The 23,083-nt window shown below is 36.8% G+C and overlaps 1 protein-coding gene across 1 annotated transcript in view; it reads right to left on the bottom strand.

Annotated features, from left to right (window-relative positions):
* Positions 1–1,508: 1,508 nt before the first annotated feature.
* LOC131032723 (probable leucine-rich repeat receptor-like serine/threonine-protein kinase At3g14840) overlaps positions 1,509–23,083 on the bottom strand; it is a 169,060-nt gene continuing 147,485 nt past the window's right edge. Inside the window, exons 18-20 of the mRNA XM_059220329.1 lie at positions 2,308–2,370; positions 2,034–2,078; positions 1,509–1,852 (exon numbers count right to left, since the gene is read on the bottom strand). Coding sequence (XP_059076312.1) covers positions 1,774–1,852; positions 2,034–2,078; positions 2,308–2,370 — 187 coding nt within the window. The 3' untranslated portion in view covers positions 1,509–1,773. The remainder of the gene's footprint in view (positions 1,853–2,033; positions 2,079–2,307; positions 2,371–23,083) is intronic.

The raw sequence follows: 23,083 nt of genomic DNA on the forward strand, positions 1-23,083 counted from the left end.
CCTTGGATCAGTACATGAAACAGAAAATGAAGCGAGGAAGTGTTGTGACCTTTTTCACACATCGCCCCATTGCAAATGGGGACCCTCTCTTTTCCTGCTTTCTAGGGTTTCTGCTAGCACCCGTGACCTTTCGCTTCAGTTTTACCAAGCCTTGCTCAGTTTCGAACAGTTCAAGCCCGGACGGTTGAAAGTTAGTTTTTGCAAATCATATGAAATTCATAGGGTTGAAAAAGATAAAAGATGAACCATTGTTCTACAAGCCACATCTGCAATTAGTGTATAGAGAAGGCATGAAGTATTTTAGAAGGATAAATGATGCTTTCTTAATACTAACACTAAGGAGCTTGAGGAATCAAAATCATGTTTGCATGACAAATCATGTCAAGGCCCTCATTTTAGAGTGGGCTAATTGGTTTATTCAGTTTCCCACATTCACCTATATGAAAGTATGAAGGTTCAACTCTCATCCCCATAAACTTCCACGATGCCCTAGTGATCAAGCAGTCTTTAACTCCCTACCAAAATATTTCAACAGACTTACAATTTGCTACTCCCAAATAATTCATCAAGCAGTTGGTGGAACATTCAACCAATCAATATTTTTGAATTTAGTGCTTAGGAATAGATGCAATTGTCTTTTATTATTGGGCATATTTACAAACATTTGTAGGCATTAAACAATTCGTGGGCATTTTAACAAAAACTTGTCATGCATCAACCTTTCATTGACAATTTCACAAAAAATTGGTCAACACAAATATTGATTAAAGTAACTGATATGTTATACATTAAAAAAACCATGCATTAGACAACTAATATTGTATGCATCTTTAATTACAATGCCATACATTTGTCAAATGCTCATATTCACACTAAAGTAACTCCTGAATATTGGTTTACTACTAAAGTAACCTCCTGATTACTTACCTCTTTATGGAAATGCAAATCCAAAATATTAATTTATTACTTAACTAATATTGATTATATTAAAGCATTATGATAAGATGTAATACTAATTCCCAACTCTGTCATTGCCATTTCCTCTTTGAGGTTCTAATAGCTTCATTACTACATCATATTGCACAATAAAATTTATCAAATTATGACACTATCATCATACAACATGCCAAAGAACATATACTAAATGGGCTATCATATAGAGATATGCCACCCTTAGGTTTTGTAAGGGTGGCCTAACAAACTCAATAACTCACCCTAGAATACATTACACCTTAGGTTACAATCACATGCAATCCGTATAGAGTAGATCATAATATGATGTAACTTGACCTTTTGGCATGCATTTGCTCAGATGGAAGATTATTTAAATCCCATATTCAATTCTTACAATTAATCACATCGTGAGCATATAGTCAAACCTTCTAGATCTTGACAAATTTGCCAACTCATCACCCAATTGGCATTCTTACCATGGAAAATTATCATTAATATTCTAACACTGCCATTCTACTAATATTATTATTATGCAATGTGAATATGTACAAAGAATAAATTGATTGAGGAAAGAAGTCAAACTCTAACATGACTAACATGTGTGATGGAAGATGACCATTAGTGGTCAAATGTACTTCTATGAGAGATAGTGGGTTCACACACTATTGTGCATATTACTTCATATAATATCCAAAACCATAAACACAATAATTATGCCACAGAAGTCATATTAAAATTCAACCTAAAAAAATTACAAAGATGGTTTATCTTCATTTATTTACATTGAATACTTGGTCCACCCATAACAACAGTGGAACATCAACCAATGCTAACTAGCAACTTACAATGTCGATCTCTTTTGTTGCATTTGAAGTTTCGTTGAAGATAAGCTTCATTTCTGGATGCAAATCAATAACAAAAATATGCCCATTAGCAACTACCAATCAAAGAAATTTGCTTTGTTGTTGGGCACCATAAGAAAAATTTAATTATACTTTTGTTTTCAGATAATCACATAATACAACAAAGTCAATACATTATTTAAAGAAGAAAAATTAATGGATGCAAAAGAAGCACACCTTTCTTCAGAAAAATTGAATTTAAATGAATTCCCTATCAAATTCCTGTAGATTTAATGAGAAACAATATTCAATGTGAGTAAATATGATATTATTTAAATTGGAGGCAAAAATGAACCATGTCGCAATATATTTAAGTGAAAGAAACCTCTAAAATAATTTTGTTTCAGCTTGAATCATTATAGAGATTATAAAAGATTCAATCTAAATCTTATTAAACAGACTAAGAATTGGAATACATGGACCAAACCATTCACTCATAAAATGCACTTACAATTGTGTGTCACGAGTCACCCATGAAGGAAAATCTACTGAATAGTTGTTGAAAGACAAGTCTCTGCAAAGAACAACCGCTGAATGTGAACATCCATGGGTAAATAATAACTATCTTAAATATAATGAATGTTCACATTGCCTTGCATTCCCAATTTTTCATTGGCATTTCAGGCATTGCATATCCAAGTTTCAAATTTGAAAAACCAATATCTCCATCATCAAAAAGTTTTTTGGATTGAAAGAGAGTTAAAAATTTCAAGAAGATAGGCCATTAAATTTTCAGTTTTAACCATAAACATTTTTCTGATCCTTCTGTAAAGCATAAATTAATCTTCAGCGGAAGAAAAATAAAAACAAGACCATGAAACAAAAAAATTTGGATGCAACAAAAAGATTCTCTAGTCAATTGTAGAAACAAGTAGCCAATGAAGGGTGGCTATTCAATTTTCAGTAGTAAAAATAGAAATTTTTTGGATCCTTTCATTAAGCATAATTAATCTTCAATAGAAGAAAACTAAAAAGAAGAACAAAAAAAAAAGGGTCTTTGGATGCAAAAAAAGGATACTGTAGGCAATTGTAAAACTAATAGCCTTAAGGCAATGATTAGAAACAACAAATATAGAGTATGGAAAAGCTTTAAGTAGAATAGTGAAAAGCAATACATCATCAAGAAATCAGAAAGGAACTTGAAAAAGGCATAAGAAGTACCTAAAGGATTCAAATGAAAAGTCATCAAGAGAAAAAATTAAAAGAGAGTTTGTCTACATGATTAGAAGTTATGATGTAGAAGGAAACTTGAGAAAATTTGGCCACTGCAACTCTCCAAAGAATAAGAAAACTCCTAGAAGTGTGTCAAAAGTTAGTTCTCGAAAATTATTTCTTCAAATATGGTATCATAACATTGAAAATCTGGAGTTAGCATTCTATAATGTCCCAAACAGATATATTTGACATTTTGACAATAATGCATGAATTCTAGCACTTTCTAATCACCAAGATCCCAAAATGAGCAAGGTGAAATAATATGTTGACCCTAATATTAAATATTTGTTATTGGTGGCAAGCCACACAACTAACAATGTTTACCAATGCAATTACAAGTCTGATAGAAATGCTAGCTCTGGTGGCAAGCCTTCCAAAATAAAGATTAAAATTATAACAGCCCCGATAGAAAACTAGAGCTACATAATCAGTCCATGAAATATCAATGCTAAAAACCTAAGTTGTTGATTTGGGTATAGATATGAATACAGATAAGATTACGGATTCGGATACGCGGGTATGGCAAAAAAATTTCCTTGGGTACGGGTATAGGTACGTCCATTCATATATATATACACACTAAGTCACCGTGTTCGAATTCGAATTCGAGTTCGGCAACCATCAAATTCGGATGAAGTTCGACAAGGGTAAAAAATTCGCAAAAAAAATTGACATTAAATTCGCCTATACATGTTTGAATTTTATAAATATATAAATAATAAATTCATTAAATTGTCAAAATAATTTAACATTTTTAAATATATTTGAAATAAAATGATCAAATTTATTATTTTTTAAATAAAATAATATTATATTAAATTTAAAAATTATTTTTCATATATTAAATTAAAATTATTAAAAATAAACAATATTATGAATTTTTTAATGCATTATAATAAATTTTTAAAAATATTATAATATCAATGTGTTCAAAATTTTAATTTTTTAATTTATTAATATATAAATAATAAATATGTTAAACATTATATATTAAATAATAAATACAATTAAAGCTTCATATCGCATCCATGGTGAGCTTACAATATATTTATTATTTAAAAATTAATATGTATTCAACTATACATCACGTTTCCGGAAAACTCCTCTCCGAAGGCATTTTTTGCGGCGGTATTCATCAAATTCGAAAGTGACCCAACATGGTTTAACCCGAGCGAATGCTATAGTAACCGGATACCCAAACCCAGTTCAACCTAACCCTGTCGTAAATCTGATGATATTATTACCCTCAATTACCGATTCGTTACCACCCAGTTCTTAGAGATCGAGGGCATATTAAAAAAAAGTACATGTCGCTGGTTCAACTCAACTTGTGATGATATAATGTCCATCGTTGCATCTTCTCTCCGAAGGCATTTTTTGCAGCGGTGTCCATCACATTGATGGCATCTTCTCACGGTTTATGCATACCCTGGTTCCAGCACGGCATAAAGAAACTCGCTTTTACCTCCGCCCGAGATTCACACCTTTTCCTGCAAAATATATGTCAAACGGTCGAATGTATTTCAATTAAAAAAAACCCTAGTTCTGTTCCATAAGAACATTGGAACGAATTAGAACGAATTTTTATATGGAAATTCGCCAAATTTCGAATTTGATACATGGAATTCGGTGAATGTGGTGACATAGTTAAGGGGACATTACAACATACATATATATGTATATATGTATATATATATAATGTTGTAATGTCCCCTTTTGAGATCATCTCTGATTTTTGCAATTTATTGATCCAAATACACTTACAATTCTTATGGCTTGATTACTATGTAAGGTTTATATCAAAATTAACTTAAAAGACTTATAAGAACATGAACTGCCTTAATAAATAATAATATAATCCTCTTTATTTGATGTAAATTTCAATATGCTTATCCAAAGGAAGTTCTGTAATCTAATGTAGATTCTAACATACAATAGGTCTAATAGTTATATATGCCGAATGTACTATGATTGTTGTGCTTCAGCTATTTGAAATCAATATAAAAATATAACTTCTGATCTCTCACTGATAAGATCACTGTGCCTGAAAGATTTCTTTATAATCATGTGATGGGGCAACAATAATTTTGATCTAAAGAGCTAAGTTCTAATTTCTGACTACTTTCCCTGATGTATCCCCTGTGGTCATGTAATCTCTTGATGTTCTCTATCTCATTCTTGTGCATGCGTTCTTGCCTTGTGAGGTAGTGGATGAACTCCCTCTTCAATCAGCTATGTAGCGCTCCTTGAGTGCTTCAAAATATGAAGTAAAATATATAACACCAAATCTTATCCCTCTCCTTTTGATTTTCAAATATCATTTATATCTCCAAATTTCTCTCAAGAGACACCTCCTTTCATAAAAGTAGTCACCACCTTATAAGTAAATTATACCTCTTCATAGTGACTCGCACCTCCTTGCTTAATAAAATCACACCCTTTTGATGAAGTCTCATTAATCATTATTTACCATCATATGTGTCTATTATTTGAATCACACCTTTTTGATGAAGTCTCATTAATCATTATTTATCATCGGATGTGTCTCTTATTTGAATCGCACCTTAGTAATAGTTATTGTAAATCGCAGTTGCTCTTGTGTTGGTTGAAAATTTTGTACACCTGGGGAATGCACAAAATTGTGGTTTCAACCATAGTGTGTGAGTATGATACTCTCCTAATTAAGGGAAGGCTCCCCCTACCTATAAACTATTCTTAAACTAAAAACGGATGAGACAACAGTTTCTTCTTCTTCCTTCAAGAAAAACTATATCCTTTTCTCTTCACAGAAAAGTGATAGCAATTGAAAATAACAGCAGTAACAACTTATAAAACAAAGTGAGAAAGGAAATGAAGTTTCCTGGAAGCACAAAGACTTCTGTCACTTCCTTCGGGACGGGACAGCAATATCAAACTCAAAGTCTTGAATATGTGAAGTCCTATCTACCCTTTTCGAAATTAATGATAACAAGAACAAAGTGTGGCAGCACAATGTCTGAAATATCTTATTCTTCTCTACATAAAACAACAAGAACCAGTGTGAGCTCAAAGTCTCCCAACTATTTCTTATCACAAAATCTACTTCTACTTTCTCTCAAGAACAAGTGTAGACACAAAGTCCTACAACTTCTCTTAACAAAATATCTACTCTAACTGATATTAATCTCCAATACTTGCAACACAAAGTCTTCAAATCAAATTTGATTAAGCTCTTATAGAAACACTAGCAAGAAAGATAATATTGAACACAAGCTCAAGATATTTAGCACAAAGTGTCAATCCTTGAGCAATCTTCTTCTATTTATTTCAACTTCAATTCACATATAAAAAGTACAAAGTCTTTCTTGCTGTAAATTTTAGCAGAGTTTACTTGCTTGCTTTTCAAAAGATAAAGATTACAATAGACCCCCTCAAGTATTTATCGGAGAGGAGTCTTGAGAAAAAGGTGTTGTGGAATATGGATCGAAGAATAATGACAGCGATTCTGGAAGACTGATTGCCGTGAGTTATTGATCGTCTCCATCATTGAATCCAGTTTAAATACAAGAGGAAAGGTTGCCTACGTAGGGACATGTCCCTACGTGGCAGTACTTCAATTCACATATAAAAAGTACAAAGTCTTTCTTGCTGTAAATTTTAGCAGAGTTTACTTGCTTGCTTTTCAAAAGATAAAGATTACAATAGACCCCCTCAAGTATTTATCGGAGAGGAGTCTTGAGAAAAAGGTGTTGTGGAATATGGATCGAAGAATAATGACAGCGATTCTGGAAGACTGATTGCCGTGAGTTATTGATCGTCTCCATCATTGAATCCAGTTTAAATACAAGAGGAAAGGTTGCCTACGTAGGGCCATGTCCATACGTGGCAGTTGCCACGTAGGGACATGTCCATACATGGTAGTTGCCACGTATGGACATGTCCCTTCGGAGGCAACCGTTCATAACAATTAGTTTGTTTATGTTTAATTTCCAAACTGTATGCTCTGTTAATATATCACTCTCCAGATAATAACCGATTTACCATCAGTTAGATTCACGAGGGCTATATCTTAACACTCCCTCTTAGCAGGAGTGGATCTAAGTAATTTTCTTGGGAGCATATTCTGTCATGACTTCCGACACAATTCGGGACAACATTTAATAGTCTTGTCATGACAATAAACTCAATATCATGATATCCAGCTCAGTCCGGGACAATCACTTAAGAAGTCAATCATGAGATGATCACATACTTTAGGATCAAGATATCCGGCATAGTCTGGGACAACAACTTAATGTAGTCAATCTTGACACTTGGTCAACTATTGTCAAGATCGTCACCTTGAAATAGTAACCTTAAACATAAGAAGATCGTCATCTTCTTGAACACAGTTAGAATATTGCAATATACATTTTATTTATTTATTCATGAACAAATTACACATGGTAGGAATTTCATCCTAATAATCTCAATTATAATCTAGTCATACCAAGTTTACTTCTAAAGTATTCTATCTTCAATCTTGCAAGTGGCTTGGTGAAGATATCAACATTTTGTTCTTTAGTATTGATGTACACTAGTTTTATGATGTTTCGATCTACCATATCTCTTATATAGTGATAAGGGATCTCAATATGTTTGGATCGATTGTGAAAAATTGGATTTACTGAGAGCTTGATACGGCTTTGATTATCACAGTGAATTATTGTTGAATTCAAAGTTTTTCCAAATAATCCAAATAATAACTTTCTTAGCCATACCGCTTCACAAGCTCCCATGGAGGCTGCCATATATTCTGCTTCGGTGGAGCTTTGTGCAACTACTGATTGTTTTCTGTTGAACCAAGATATCATAGCAGAACCCAGACTGAAGCAACACCCTGTAGTACTTTTCCGGTCAGTGGTACTTCCAGCCCAATCAGAATCAGAATATCCTTCAAGTTGAATCTCAACATTTTCATACTTTAAGCCAAGTCCAATTGTGCCTCGTAAATATCTTAGAATGTGTTTAGCAGCTATTAGATGTATCTTCTTAGGTTCACACATGAAGTGGCTTAATACATTTGTAGCATAGTAGATATCAGGACGAGTATTTACCAAATACATGAGTGAATCGACGATTTGTCTGTAGAGTGTGGAATCTATAGGTTCTGAATCTTCTGCCTCAATTTTCAGCTTGTGCAAATTAGTTTCCATTGGTGTAGCTAATGTCTTACACTCCATCATCCCAAATTTAGTTAGAATATTTGTGGTGTACTTTCCTTGATTTAGGAAGATGTAGTTTTTCTTCTGCCATACTTCTAATCCCAGAAAATAATGTAGAAGCCCTAGATCCTTCATATCGAATTCTGCTGCCAGATCTTGCTTACATTTCTCAATGAGATTATCCTCTCCTGTTATCAAAAGATCATCCACGTAAAGGACCAATATAATCATATTGCCATTTGAAGCCTTGAAGTAGATGTTGGGATCTGCTAGGTTCTTAAAGTACCCTAGTTTGGAGAGATAGTTGTCTATCCTTGCATACCAGGCCCTAGGTGCTTGTTTTAACCCATAGAGAGCTTTCTTTAGTTTACAAACATAGCAATTTTTATCATGTATGGTGAATCCTTGTGGTTGTTCTATATATACTTCTTCTTCAATTGAACCATTTAGGAAGGTAGTCTTTACGTCCATTTGGTGAATTTTCCATCCTTTGGATGCTGCAATTGCAATGATTGTTCTTACTGACGTATACCAAGCAACTGGGGCAAATGTCTCTTCATAATCAATTCCTGCTTTTTGAGAGAATTCCCCTGGCCACAAAGCGAGCTTTATGTTTTTCAATGCTACCATCAGATGCATATTTGATCTTGAATAACCACTTGGATGAGACAACTGATTTGTCTTTTGGTCTAGGCACTATATCCCAAACATCATTCTTTAGTATAGATTGATATTCTTCAACCATAGCATCTTTCCAAGCCTGTTTTGATAAGGCTTCTTTGACATTTGTTGGTTCAGAATTTGTGAGTTCGGTTAGAAGTGCATCATAACATTTTAGAGTTCTTGTTCTCTTATTTTCTTTGGAAATTTCATTTGGTTCTACATTATTCTCTTCAATCATTTTCCTTGCCCATAGAGGTCTTTTCTTATTATTGAGTGTTTCAATATTTTCATCAACAAGAGGTTCAGAAGCTCTTATGATGTCCTCCCTCTCAGTGTCTGAAGGTTTGGAATTTTCTATGATATTCTCCCTCTCAGTCTCAGTTATATGATCTTCTTCTTCTTTAGTAATGTTATCATCCTCAGGTTCTTGAGTGTAGTGTTTTCTTCAAACTTTACATCTCTACTTATCTCAACAGATTTTTTCCCTGGAATGTAAATGCAATATCCTTTAGTATTTTCACTATAGCCAATGAAGATACCTCTTTTTCCGGATGGTTCTAGTTTTGTCCTCTTTTCTTTAGAAACATGTATATATATGGGACAGCCAAATATCATTAAATGACTTAAGTCTGGTTTGTTCCCTGTAAAAGCTTCTTCAGGAGTTGTGTTTTCTAGAACTGAGTGCGGACATCTATTTTGAATGTAGACTGCTGTATTTGAAGCTTCTACCCAGAATGAAGTGTGTAAGTTTTGGTCATGCATCATGGCTTTTGCTGCTTCAATTATAGTTTTGTTCTTTCTTTCTGCTACTCCATTCTGTTGTGGATTATATGGTACAGTATACTCCCTCTTAATCCCAACAGAATTACAAAAGTCTTTGAAGTTGTCAGATGTATATTCTCCCCCATTGTCGGATCTTAACACCTTAATTTTCTTCCCTGACTGGTTTTCTACTGGTGCCTTGAATTCTTTGAACTTAGATAGTACTTCATTTAGTCTTTGCACTTCAGAAAATATATCCATGTTTTTCAAGAGTAGTCGTCAACAAAGATTATGTAGTATAAGGATCCAGTTAGGGATGGTGTTGACATGGGACCGCATAGGTCTGAGTGAATTAGTTCTAAAATAACTTTTGATTTGTGCTCACTTGAGGGAAAATAAACTTTCACATTCTTTCCCAAGGCACATCCTTTGCAAATGCCTGTGTGTTCAGATTTTAGTTGGGGCAGTCCTGAAGTAATCTTCTTTATGTTGGATAGAGCACTATATCTTAGGAGTCCTAATCTTTTGTGCCATAATTCATTATTATTTGAAACTTCAAGATTTAGTGCTTCCTTTTGATCACTGCATAGTTTGTATAGGCTACCATCTCTTGAACCTACTGTTATGGCATTTTTGATATTTGTATTTTTAGGCCAGAGTAGAACTTTATCTTCATTGAAGGTAACTCAATATCCTTGATCAGCTAGGCCTGAGATTGAGACTAGATTTCTTTTTATTCCAGGTACAAACAGAACATCCTTTAATTGTAGAGATACTCCATTTCTTAGTTTGATAGTACAGGTCCCAATTCCTTTCACAAGATATGTGGAATTATCTCCAATAGTAACCTCTTCACTTGAGTGCCCGTTAAGTGTTTCAAACTGATTTCTGAATCCAGTTATATGCCTTGATGCTCCACTGTCTACGATCCAAGTGTTTTTATTTGTATTTATTTCGCTTGATAGGGCTAAGAAGAAAAGTGAGTTTTCTCCTTTGACTTCGGCTAGAGTAGCTTGTGTTTTCTTCCTTTCTGGATAATTTCTGTGAGCGTGCCCATATTTGTCACATTTGTAACACTGAATTTTAGACATATCTCTTTTCTGATGGTTTTTATTTCCTCTCTTCCGTTTGGAGAACTTTTTATTTTTGTTGAAGGTATTTGTATTAAGTGCTTGGATTTCTCCTTCTTTATTTGTCCCTAATCCTCTTGAGATTAGTCGAGATTCCTCTTGAATGCACTCATTCTTAAGTTGTTCAAATTTGGGTAAGGGGGGTGTTCTGCTAATACATTGAATGTAGGATTCCCATGAAATTGGTAATCCTCTTAGGGCTATGAGAGAGATTTCTTGATCATCTACCTCATTTCCAATAGTTTGTAATTGGTCTTTTACTTCAGATATCCTTGAAAAGTATGTAGATATTGTATCATCTTTATTCATCTTTATGTTTAAAAGTTGTTGTGTAAGAACCCAACTTGGCTCTCCTCTGCTGACTGTTTCTTTTGAATGCAGTAGATTTGAATTTGTTTGGTTTTTGAATGTTTATGGATTTTTTTGTGTTTTTTTGGTAATAATGAGCAATGATACAATACTGAAATAAACTCCTATGCTTAAAATAATACTGAAACAATAATATATTACTGTTGAAATTAATTTACGAGACTATCAAGGGAATGTTTGTTCTGTTTTATGGCCAATATGCCTGAAAAACAAATTCATTACAATGTAAGATAAAAACCTGATTTTTGCTGTCCCAGTAGATGAAAAAAATCTGCAAACTGCAAATTTTGATTTTTAAATTTTTTTACTGTTCACGCGGTACTGTAGCAGTCCGTACGGTGGTACTGTTCACGCGTCACTGTAGCAGTCCGTACAGCAGTACTGTAGCAATCCGTGCCGTACTTGTTAATCACCAAAATTTCTTCAATAAATCTGCAATAATTTCTCATGAATTTACTCTTCAATTCTGGGCAATTAGATGCAAATAAGACCTTTGAATGAAGTCTTCCTAAAACCAAATATCACTGAATATTTCATCAGCTCAGATGGTGAACATTGAAGCAACTACGTCCTCCAATGGTGGCTGAAAACCCTAGTCTCCAGAGCAAAACCCTTTCAATTTCACAATGTCAAAATAAAAATAGCCATCCTCTTCTTTCCAAACTCAACGCTATATATCCTTTTTTTGCAAATCGTACCCTAATCCTCTTAATTACAATTTTGCTTGTAGTTTCATTTAATTTCACTTTGGGTGTCAAAACGATTTTAATCATTAAATGGGCATTTAATTTTAATATTTCAATAGTCTGGCTCAGATAATTTAATTAAAAACATGGCCCCGTCTAATGATGAGTTGACCCTCAAGTTAAGTGATTATAATATAAAGTCACTTTATAACTTTATTATTAAATCACTTAATAATAAATGCTAAGTTATTCAAACTTGTCTAACTCCACGAATATTTTGAATTTAGCTATGCCGTCTAAAACTGGAGCTCACCAGTTGACCACCCATATGACTGTGATGTCTGCTAAAAATAGCAAGGGTCCATCTCCAACTGCTAAAAATAGCCTGGCCAAGCAAAACTCATCATAAACAAACTCTGGCAACCCAGAAGTGTACTCTGCTCTGTCCCCGGAAGATCTCCACGCCAAGATGACCCTCTATCCAATCCTACTAGCCTACGAGGGTCTTTGATAGGCTAATCACAAGCTAGAGTGATGTCTCTAGCTAGAAGGGGACATCCATGTTGTTTCAAGGTTAACATTCTGCTCGCATTGTTAACTTCATATGTATTTTTAATGGTTTTAAATACTTCATATGCTTTAGGCAGTCTGGCTATAGATGGAAGAATATGATCTTTGACTGAGTCAATAATTATTTTCTTTGCTTTATTATTACGCCTTTTCTAGGTAGATTTCTCCGGTTCATCATTTGGCATGTCTAGATTTTCTTCTATGTAAGGCTCTAATTCTAGTTCTTCAAGAATGGCAATGATTCGTATCTTCCAGGAAACGAAGTTGGAGGCTCCTTCGAGTCTATCTTCCACTCTCATATTACTTGACATTTTGAATATTTTCTTAGTCGGATATATCCTCTGCATATATAGCCTCTGCATTGATTTGTTATTTACTTCTGATAAATGCTTATGAGTAATATGGCTGTCTAATTTATTCTCTTAATATGCTGGCTCTGATACCATGTTGTGGAATATGGATCGAAGAATAATGACAGCGATTCTGGAAGACTGATTGCCGTGAGTTATTGATCGTCTCCATCATTGAATCCGGTTTAAATACAAGAGGAAAGTTTGCCGATGTAGGGATATGCCATACGTGGCAGTTGCCACATATGGACATGTCCCTACGGAGGCAACCGTTCATAACAATTAGTTTGTTTATGTTTAATTTGCAAACTGTATGCTAATAACCGATTTACCATCAGTTAGATTCACGAGGGCTATATCTTAACAAAAGGTGGGAGGATCTCAACTAACTTGAGAAATTCTCTCAACCGCCATGACTTATTCAACTACTAAGACTTATTCAAAATTACAAGTCCTATTCTAATTTGACTTGTAATCAGCCAACTTGTAATTACAAAAATGTAAGTAATGACTTAGCTTGCAATTTACAAAATTTCTTTTACAAGTAAGCTTGTCAACAAGGAAACTACAATACTGAAATTACAACTTTGAGACTACAACTAAGTGTTGAAAAACACTGTACAGCATGTTTGGCCATGAACCCTTCAAACTTCTGGATGATCATTTGCAGTTTATCAGGATTCGTTTCGTGAGTATTATTTGCAACGATCATGGTTTTCACAACAACATCACTGCAATGAAGGATTATGATGTTGTTCTTCTCAAGAGAAGACTAGATTTCCTGCAATAAGATTTGGTATTTCACCAAAGCTTGAATCGATACAGCTGAAAATATTTCATTACTCCATTCATGGTGAATCTTCATCTGTAGCTCTGAGAGAACTTCCTCTTCTGGCAACAATTCCCCATTCTGATCCATAATATTACAAGAGGCTTTCTCACAACAAGAAACAACATCTCGCAACGCTTCACTGCGTCATTTCATGGCATCATCAATATCCTCAATGAGTGACTTGAGAACAAGGACTTTGTTCTCCAAAAGTTCTTCAAATTCTAGATACTTGACTCTCGAAGGAATAATGTCATGTTCTTGGAGAACATTCAACTTTTCTTGAGACATCTTGTGCCAAACCGTCAAATTGCCTTCAACCCTTTCCAGGATCTATTTGAAAACATCAGAAGCTTGGTTCAATTTTTCTTCAATGGTCTCCAACTTGATCATCATTTGGTACACATCTTTCAATACTTGAGTACATAAATCATGAAGCTGATTTACCCAAGAATCCAACGCTTGTACCTTTTGAGCAGCTCTTTCAACTCCTTGGACTGATTCTTTTGCATTTGACGAAGTTGAAGGATTGTCCCCTTCATTAAAAGACTTGCTGATCCTTTGAATTGCAGCAGCAAGTTGCACATTTTCCTCTTCTAGCTTATCCTTCTTTGCTAGAAGTTCATCATACCGCTGCACCAATGAGGCTACAGAATGTTGAGCATCATGTTTGACCACTTCATGTGTTTGTTTGTCCAACTCTAGCCTTGTCATCCTATAATCAGCAGCTTGCATATCTTCCTATGGCTTGTCTACAATTGGCTCTGTTGCCTTCAAAATCTGATTCACTTCAACATCCTTATAATAAAATGATTAAACTCTGTGCAGAAGAGATATTAAAGGGAAGGAAACTCTTAGGACAACATATGACAAGGTTTGATTTAACCTTCTACACTTCGGACCTACTCAGAGTCCAGGCGGGTATACCTTTGTGAACTAAATTCACACTTTCAAAAGATAAATCCACAGCAAAGCAGTCCAGAAAACTAGTGGATCTAATCACCTTGAAACTAACTAAAACAAAGGAATGAAAATTATACTCATATTCAATATTTTGACCTACAAAACATGTAATAGACAACCTCGATTTATACCAGTGCCTTATCCAAGGTCACAGAGTCATCTAAATTCAAACAATACTCCCCAAACAAAATATCTCTACACATCCCATTGGCTCGGCTTTCTATTAATCCCTATATATGCCTGACACACATAAGAATTTAAGCATACCAAATTAAACTATGCTCATCAAGATTCAAAGTATCCTACAGAGAATTTACTGGTAGAAATAATCCTTGCATATTTAATTCCCCTCCTGAAGAGAAAAGCTAAGAAGAATATCTACTGAAAGTTGCCTTACAACTCTATTCAAACAAAATAACACTGGATTATTCAGAATGAAACAGTAAACGATTGCAAACACATTTGAAGACGACACAAAGTTTTCACTCAAAGCCGATGGTCTGTATATTGATATTATCTTCAAGAAAGTATTACAAAATTTTTTGAATATTCTCCATTAAACTTAGAAAAGCTCAGATAAATTTCTGCAGCGTTTTCTTACAACTCTTTTGCGATCCTTTTTCTATTAGTCCTAGTATCCATTTATAACAATATGGATGCACATAGCTTCGGACTTTCCTAGGAGAATTTGTTACAATCATTTCTTTTCTAAAAGAAGTTACAAAGCCTTTTACAAAAAACAGTTACAAGTCCTTTTCGACCTCTGCAGCTTCTTCTACTTGTTGTTCGGTTACAACCTCTTCTAACTATTCAGGAGCGCCCTCTAATTGCTCTACATCCTGGATGGCATCTTTTCTTGTCCATTCATTGTACACATCATCAGTTGGCCACGCGAAGTTAATCACCTTTGCCTTTGCCTTAGTCAACCTCTTCCAGGAATTTCTCATCTTGTTGACTTCTGAATTGAGAAAACCATAATGAGATTTGATTTTCTCTATCTCCTGAATTGTCACAACAAAGAAGGAAGCATCATCTAAATCAACAATTCCTTTTATTCTGGCTGACAGTTTGGCCTCTAATTCCTTGAGCCACACTTGTTTGTCCTTCAGTTGATCTGGGTTGACAAAAACTCCTGGGAGCAATTCAAAAACCTGATCAACATACTCCTTTTTGTACAAGTTGATTTTCCTGTCAGCATTGTCCACCCCTTCTGCTAATTTTACTAAGTCCTTGGTGGTGTCACAAGTGGATTTGATGATAGGATCAGCCCCTGCTTCGTCATAAGATGCACAAATAAGCTCCAAGTCCTGCTCTCTAGGCTTCCACTTGTCAAAAATAGGTGTCAAAATGGCCTTATCTCCATTAAGCTCATTCCACATATCCAAAATCTTGTTTATGTTATTATATAACAGTGAGGCACTCATTGTATCTGCAAAACTTGAAATGGTAGCCCTTACTCTTTCCTCATACTTCTTTGCATATAAGGCCTGAGCCTGTTTTAAATTCTCTAACTCCTGAGGAGTAATCTCAACCATTTGGGAGCTAGAAGGTGCTAGAGATGGTGGGAACTCAATGATGGGGCTGCTAGGTGGAGGTCTTGCAGGAGAAGAGGAGATCATCAGTGTTGAAGACTCACCTTGATGGTACTGTCCTGTCCTGTCAACTGGCTTTGCAGCTTAGCAATGATGCTATCTTTACCTCTTACCTCTTCCTTAGCACTATTATAAGCCTTCAAAATTGTCTCCAACTTGACTTGGAGGTCTGCTTTTTCCTTAGCCTCCCTTTTTGCTACTGCAACACTAAATTTTGCAGTCTCTAGCACAGTGCTAGCAGCTTCTACCACCCCTGTGTTCTGCACTCTCTTCACTATCATTCCACCAAGGTAGCTTGACCCTGGGGTATCTTTACTTCTCTTATTCTCATCTCTCTTGAGAGACCACATGACAAGTGCAGCATTATCTTTGCTGAAAGTAATTCCCTCCATGGGCTTGGTTTCTTTTCTCACTGCCTCCAGTACCAGAGCATCTGCTATGTCCCACTTAGGGAGAATGAGCACTCTAGCTTGTGCCACCATATCTCTTCCTTGCTCAGGAGTGATGGTCTTAAATTCATCCATCATTTCTTGCTTTATTTCCTCCTCCACCAGAGCTGAATCTTTGTGAGGCTACTCACCTTTTCTCTTCTCACATCTTGCATTGTATTTGTCTATATTTTGCTTCCATACAAACTGCATAAATGCTCCTGATGTAACAAAATTGTTGTCAGCCAAGAAGTCATCACTGGCCTGTTTGATCTCAGGATCCCACTCCTGGCCCTTAAATTCATTGGTAGTGATGTTCATTTCGGCAGCAAGGGGCTCTTCTGGCATTCCCTCTTCTACTTCATAAGTGTAGGCTATTTCTCCTAGACTGCCTAACTGTATCAGTTGTTTAGCTACTGCCTGTTCATCTCCTATGTGAATAGGGGATTGGGATGGAGAGTACAAGGGTGTATCAGATTGTACTTCTTTTCCTACTCTCTGCTTCTTTGGGCTCTCTTGGATGTCAATGGCATCTTGTATCTTCCTCTTTCCTTTGGAGGTAGAGGGCTCTCCTATGGTAGGCATCAGCACACTATAATTAGATTTCTTGTGCAATGTATAGTCACCAAGAGGGATTGCTCTAGTGGAGGCAGACCTACTTAGAACCATTCTTGCCTTTTCAGGGTTGCTTTTAATCACAGCCTCCCTCTTTTCTTTTAGAGTCTGCATCATATCCTCAAAGCAAACAATTAGGAACTTTATTTTCTCCTCAAAAGGGAAAAAGCTAGACAATGGGTCATAGCTAGCATCAAACTGATGTACAAAATCTAAGGCTTTCTTATAAGCCACCCATTTTTCCTTCCTCAGCTCCTGCTCATCTAAATCAAACTCATTTCTAATGAGGTCCTCAGGAAACTGAAATTGATGGGGTCTACCTCTGCACACTGCTCTCTTTCTAAACATGCCATTGAAGAAGTCTTCTGGATCGGCACACCTGGATATTGCAGTTGACAAATGATAAGGTTTGAGAAAGTCTTCAAAACAATTCCAACCTCCCTTGGTTATTATAAATTGATGGGCTATGGTAACCGTAGGGAAAATAGTCCCTTTACCCCTACTTGTTAGCTCTACCTCTTGTACACTACCAATCTGTCTGAGGACTTCTGCAATTCCCACTTTGAGAATGACCTGATAAGGCAACAAGAATGGAGTGCCTCTGAAAACTGTTGAGACTGCGTATAAGTAAATATCACCCCAATTATGAACAATCTTTATACTTTCTGCAAATTCTTTTGGTCTAACAAATTCCAAAATAACCTTGGGGATTCTTGGGTTTTCTGAGCAGAGGAGAGTCCTAATCTTTGATGCAAAATATTTATCAAATTTTAAGAAACTGCCATCATCTCTGTCCCATGACAGCACAGTACTCCATAGTTGCACTGGCATCTTTTCTCCCTCTTTCTCTTTTATGAGGTCCAGTCCACTTGCAAAGTAATCACCACCTTTGAACAAAAACAGATGCATGAGTGAATACCATCCGAAAGGCCTATCCACCTTCCCATTTTTTATTCCTACCAACCCTACATGGATAGCATCAGTAATGAAAGAAGCATAATCAAATGTTACTGCAAGAGAAGGATTCAAAATCTGAGCAATCATTAGCAAGTAGTGATTGGGCATATTTGCCTCAGCATCCTCTCCTAAAATCTGGCAAAGTGACCAATACATTCCCTTAGCCCTAAGGGTGAACAAATTCAATGAGAAGGGCTCTTCAGTGTTGGGTCCTACAACTGTCAACCCACCTATCTTCACAAAAAATTCTTTAAGAGGCCCATTTCTAAGGTGGTTCCTCTATGCACTGTATATTTGAGCTAATGATTTGAAGTTAATGGGTTCCAGAAAATTGGTAAACTCATTAAGCACAAAAGCACTTCTGAATTCTTCATTTTTTATTTCAATAAGGGCTTTCCCATTTATGTCCCTAATGCTTCTTGTGACTGGATCATAGTTATGTGCAATTTGAGTCAATAGATCCATATCCATGAATACTCTTGGAACTACCAATTTCCCGACATCTAACTCCCAGATGCTATTCTGTGGGGCTGGAGAATTTCTCATTCCGAATCCAACTTTGAATAACCCCAACCCAGATAACCCAACCTGTGGATCTCTCAACCAATTACCTTTATCATACAACCCTTCTTCTATCTTCAAGCGAGGAGCTCTAGGCACTAATTCTTTCACTTTTGATGCCTGATTAGTTGACAATGTCAACTGCTCAAGAAAATCATCACAAATGGCCCTCTTCTGATAATTAACTTTCCCGGAAAATTCTCTCTTAGGTGCCATTTTGAAAATGCAAGCAATTAAAATACTACCCCCAACTAGTTCTGTGACAAATCAAGACCTTAATTAAAACACCACAAAGAAATTGCCACACAAGAGTACAAGAAAACCTGTTTTTAGCTCGAAAGAATCCACTCTGCAACTGAATTGACTCGCTCTTTATGTGAAGAAAATAGCTTTGTATCTGCTCTTCTGCAACAATTCTTTTGAATGATACCTTTACTCAATCGACAGGAGATCATATATGGTACCCAGGCTCTTAACTGCGACATTGATACCACATGCTTCGGCCGTCCCTTCAGAATTGAATTCCTGAGAGAATTCGAATTTTTCGCTCCAACGGGTCACAACATTCCTTCACATTCTTTCCTTTCGCTCTTTCGTTGTTTCGCGAAGCATAACTTTCGGGCAATTTCGATAAACGAAATCATGCCAACCGTCCGATCAAAAGAAACTTAATCGGCCTTTACACTGACTTAACAGCCTTGCCTTCACGCTGAGCCCTACCTCCTTTTCGCCATTTCGCGAGCTTTATCCTTCGAGCACTTCTCCTTCGCGAAGCTGCGCCAAGCGTTGGATGGAACTCTAACTGCTCGACATTTAACTCTTACCAAAACCGTCGACATCTTCATTAACCGCGCCTTTACCTTGACTGCTAGTAGTCTTTCACTATTTCGCGAAGCATAAACAGCTTTCAACTTCGGGCCACGAAACAACGCGAAGCATTGGATCAGATCGAAGATGACCATCCTTTAAGGGAGACCTTTATGCTTGCTTTACTTACGCCACTTTCTCATTGGTTACTGACTACCACGTGGCACTCAACCATTAGCTTTAGAAAACCGTTTAAGCCTAATTCAACGTCAGCCACATGTCGCTACCTTATACCACCGGTTACACCTTGGTGGGCCCTCAACTTCTTCTAAAACCACGTGTCCATGGACACGTCACCATCTAGCATGACACCTGGATACCTTCTCTTCTTTTCGCTATTTCGCGAAGCATATCCTTCGGTTGGTTCGCAACCGCGAAACAGCGCAAGCCCTTGGATCAAAACGGAGTTGATCCTCTTTTAACCTCATGCTTTATTGGTCTTTGGGGCCGAAAAACCTTTTCGCCATTTCGCAGGGCATAAAACATGAGCACTTTACCATTGCGAACTCACGTGGGCCGTTAGATTATTTTCGACTTGCTCGATGCTTAACAATCTTAACTGAATCCGGCAGACGTGGGCCCTCTGACTCAACTTCAAACACCTGGCATCTAGTCACTTTCAAACTAACATGTCAGTCTTTCATTTGCTAGGAAAAAACACTGGGTTCCACCTCATCCTTGCCACCTGTATCTCCCAGGTCATTTCTTATCCCGCGGCATGACTCACCTCTGAGACCCACCTTTTAACCCTTAGGCCCGCCTTGCTGACTATTGTGGCCTTTGCCACGTGCTATCATCTTACTCGCTCTCTAGACCAGCTGGACCGTCTGCTTGGAGTGCCATGTCATTTCGCTACTTCGCGAAAGCTAACTGTCGAGCATTTTCATCTTGCGAAACAGCGCGAACCGTCGGATCAGATTGGACTTGATCACCTTTTAGTCACTTAGAAAGTTTTCGTTGCAGGGTCCCACCAAACGCTTTCGCCATTTCGCGAAAGGTATTTCACTTGCAAGTTCAGGCTGTGAAATAACGCCAACCGTTGGATCTTGGACGAGATGTTGCCGTTTTAAACCCGGCCAAAATGCGCCATTTAGAACGCTTCTCCCTTTCGCCATTTCACGAGTCTTAAACCACACACAACTTCGCCTAACGAAATAGCGAAAACCATAGATCCACCTGAGAGTTGCGCACAACTTACTGGGCCCGACAACATTAGGAAGAAAATACATAAGGCATAAATTTTTTAATTAATTCGACAACCGCCTAGGCAAATGACAAGGGGGGACATCTCTCACGACGCCAAGACCCATTACTTAAGTGGATAAAGTAACGAAGGAATAGAAACCAGAGGGTTTTTTGATAAAACATTGAACGATTTAAAATTAAAACCCTAAACCCCTAGGACCTAACACAGAGCTGAAGCAATTGATAGTGTGTCTAATTCAAAATTTCAAAAACTTAGCCGATTATGGGAAAGGAAAACCCATTTTTTAAACAGTGATAACAGGCTCAACAATTTAAGCCACCTTCATCCTGTTACTATAAACTGTTACCCTTGAAATCGTCTTAGCCCTTTTGGCAACCTTGGGTTTCGATTGCTTGAGATGCTGGAAATCAAAGATGTCAAGAGAAATTTCTTGCTTCTTTCTTTTAGGTGTAAAAAAACTAAGCCATGGAGGTAAAGCCATCAATTCTCCTTGAGCAACAGCTGAAAGTGAAGGAGAAGCAGTTTCTGTTTGAACAATAGTCGTCATCCTGGGAGAAGTTGTCGTCATCCTGGGAGAAGTTGTTGTTTGAACTTCAACTATAGACTGCTCATTAACCAAAAGTCTCGATGACTGCATCATGAACTCATCAAAACTAGAAGCAGAAGTATCAATCTCTGACAAAGGGGCATATGCAGGATTATCCTCAAAGATATTCATCGAATTCCCTTAAGGATGATCAAGAGATGGCTCTACTACTGAAATCGGAATGACTCTCCGAGGAGATTCACCTGCTGAAACAGGAACAATATGAACAGTGGAAAAAGCATCCACATTCGCGTCAACAAAAGGCATAGGTAATTCTAAAGGAATCTGATGGGGAACTTCATGAGGTGACTCCGAAATGGGTGACTTGGGAGCATTATCTAATTGTAGTTCCTCCGCTGGATCTTCAACATCAATTACATGAATATGAAGCTGAGTCTTTTCTTTCCCTCAAACTGTCACTTCTTCAAGAGGAAGTGCCATTGCTCTGCTAACCTTCAACTTGATTCTTGTGCTTGAAGATGATGCACCTTCCTTGTTGTCTACTTTGATTTTAGACTTGAGTCCGACAGGTCCTGTAGAATCATCTTCTTTTCCAACCTTGATCTTGATGAGTATAACACCGTTACCCGTGAGCCAAGTATTGGTGTTAGCTAAGATAGGTTGAAATATATCAAGAATAGAAGTGCATTCCTTATGCGACCATTGAATTGATGGAAGTGGTGCTTCATCAACTCTCTTTTCATCATATTCAGAATCAATGATGCAGGAGCATCCCCAGTTCACAACAATCTTGCATCAACCAAAAACATTTTCCTTTCTGTTTTGTTTGCAACTTCAGTTTTCTTTTCTGTCTGTCCCGGTTTTGGCTCACCAAATCCTATGGAGTTGGATTCTACTTGAAGACTTGATCATCTTTCTTTCTTTCAGACCGCATCGCATTTGGATCACTTACCGGCAAGATACTGCTACCAGTTTTCATGACAGTTTCTTGTTACCGGTTGTTCCTTTGTTACCGATTGCCTGAGACCTATTCTAGTGATCTTCCGGAACCCATTCTGAAGCTTGTGGAGCCTTGGACGTTGATCTCGATGTTTCTTGGCGTGTGGCCAACCTTCTTCGTTTCATCCTTTGGATTTTCCAGAGGAATCTCTTGGCGGAGGCCGACCTTGTTCATTTTGCACGTTAGGTCTTGTTCTTCGAGTTTTTGATCCCTTTTGGCCCGACTAGATCCTTTGGATCGATATATATATTTGTAATCATGCTTTAGAATGTAATCAATTTAGAATCAATCAGAGTATCTGATAGATAGACTGTGCCTAGAAGATGGATCTTTCGATTCAAGGTTCCGGTTGTGACCTATTCTACCAAGCCTGTGTGTCGGTATGTTGTAACTCGGTTATTAACGGTTGGATGTAATCAAATTTCACGCAATAAAAATATCTGTTTTGCATTGTCTCCATCATATCTGTGTGTTTCCGCTGTGTTTACTCTTGCTGACCGGTCCGGATTGATCTCTTTGAGGTCCCTCCTCACCGGTGACTACTTCAATCAAGTATCTCTCCATCATCAATCATTCCTTCAGGAATGTTTACCAAGTTCAGGATAACAATCTACTCAAGAGTAAGTCTATAATAATCCATCTTACGAACCTCCTTTTCTGTACGGAGATCAACCCAAATGTCTTCTATCCGATGCACATGCATGAAGGACTTTTTGATCTTCTCCTTCATGCC

The sequence above is a fragment of the Cryptomeria japonica genome, chromosome 5 (genome assembly GCF_030272615.1).
Source record: "Cryptomeria japonica chromosome 5, Sugi_1.0, whole genome shotgun sequence".
Taxonomy (NCBI): domain Eukaryota; kingdom Viridiplantae; phylum Streptophyta; class Pinopsida; order Cupressales; family Cupressaceae; genus Cryptomeria; species Cryptomeria japonica.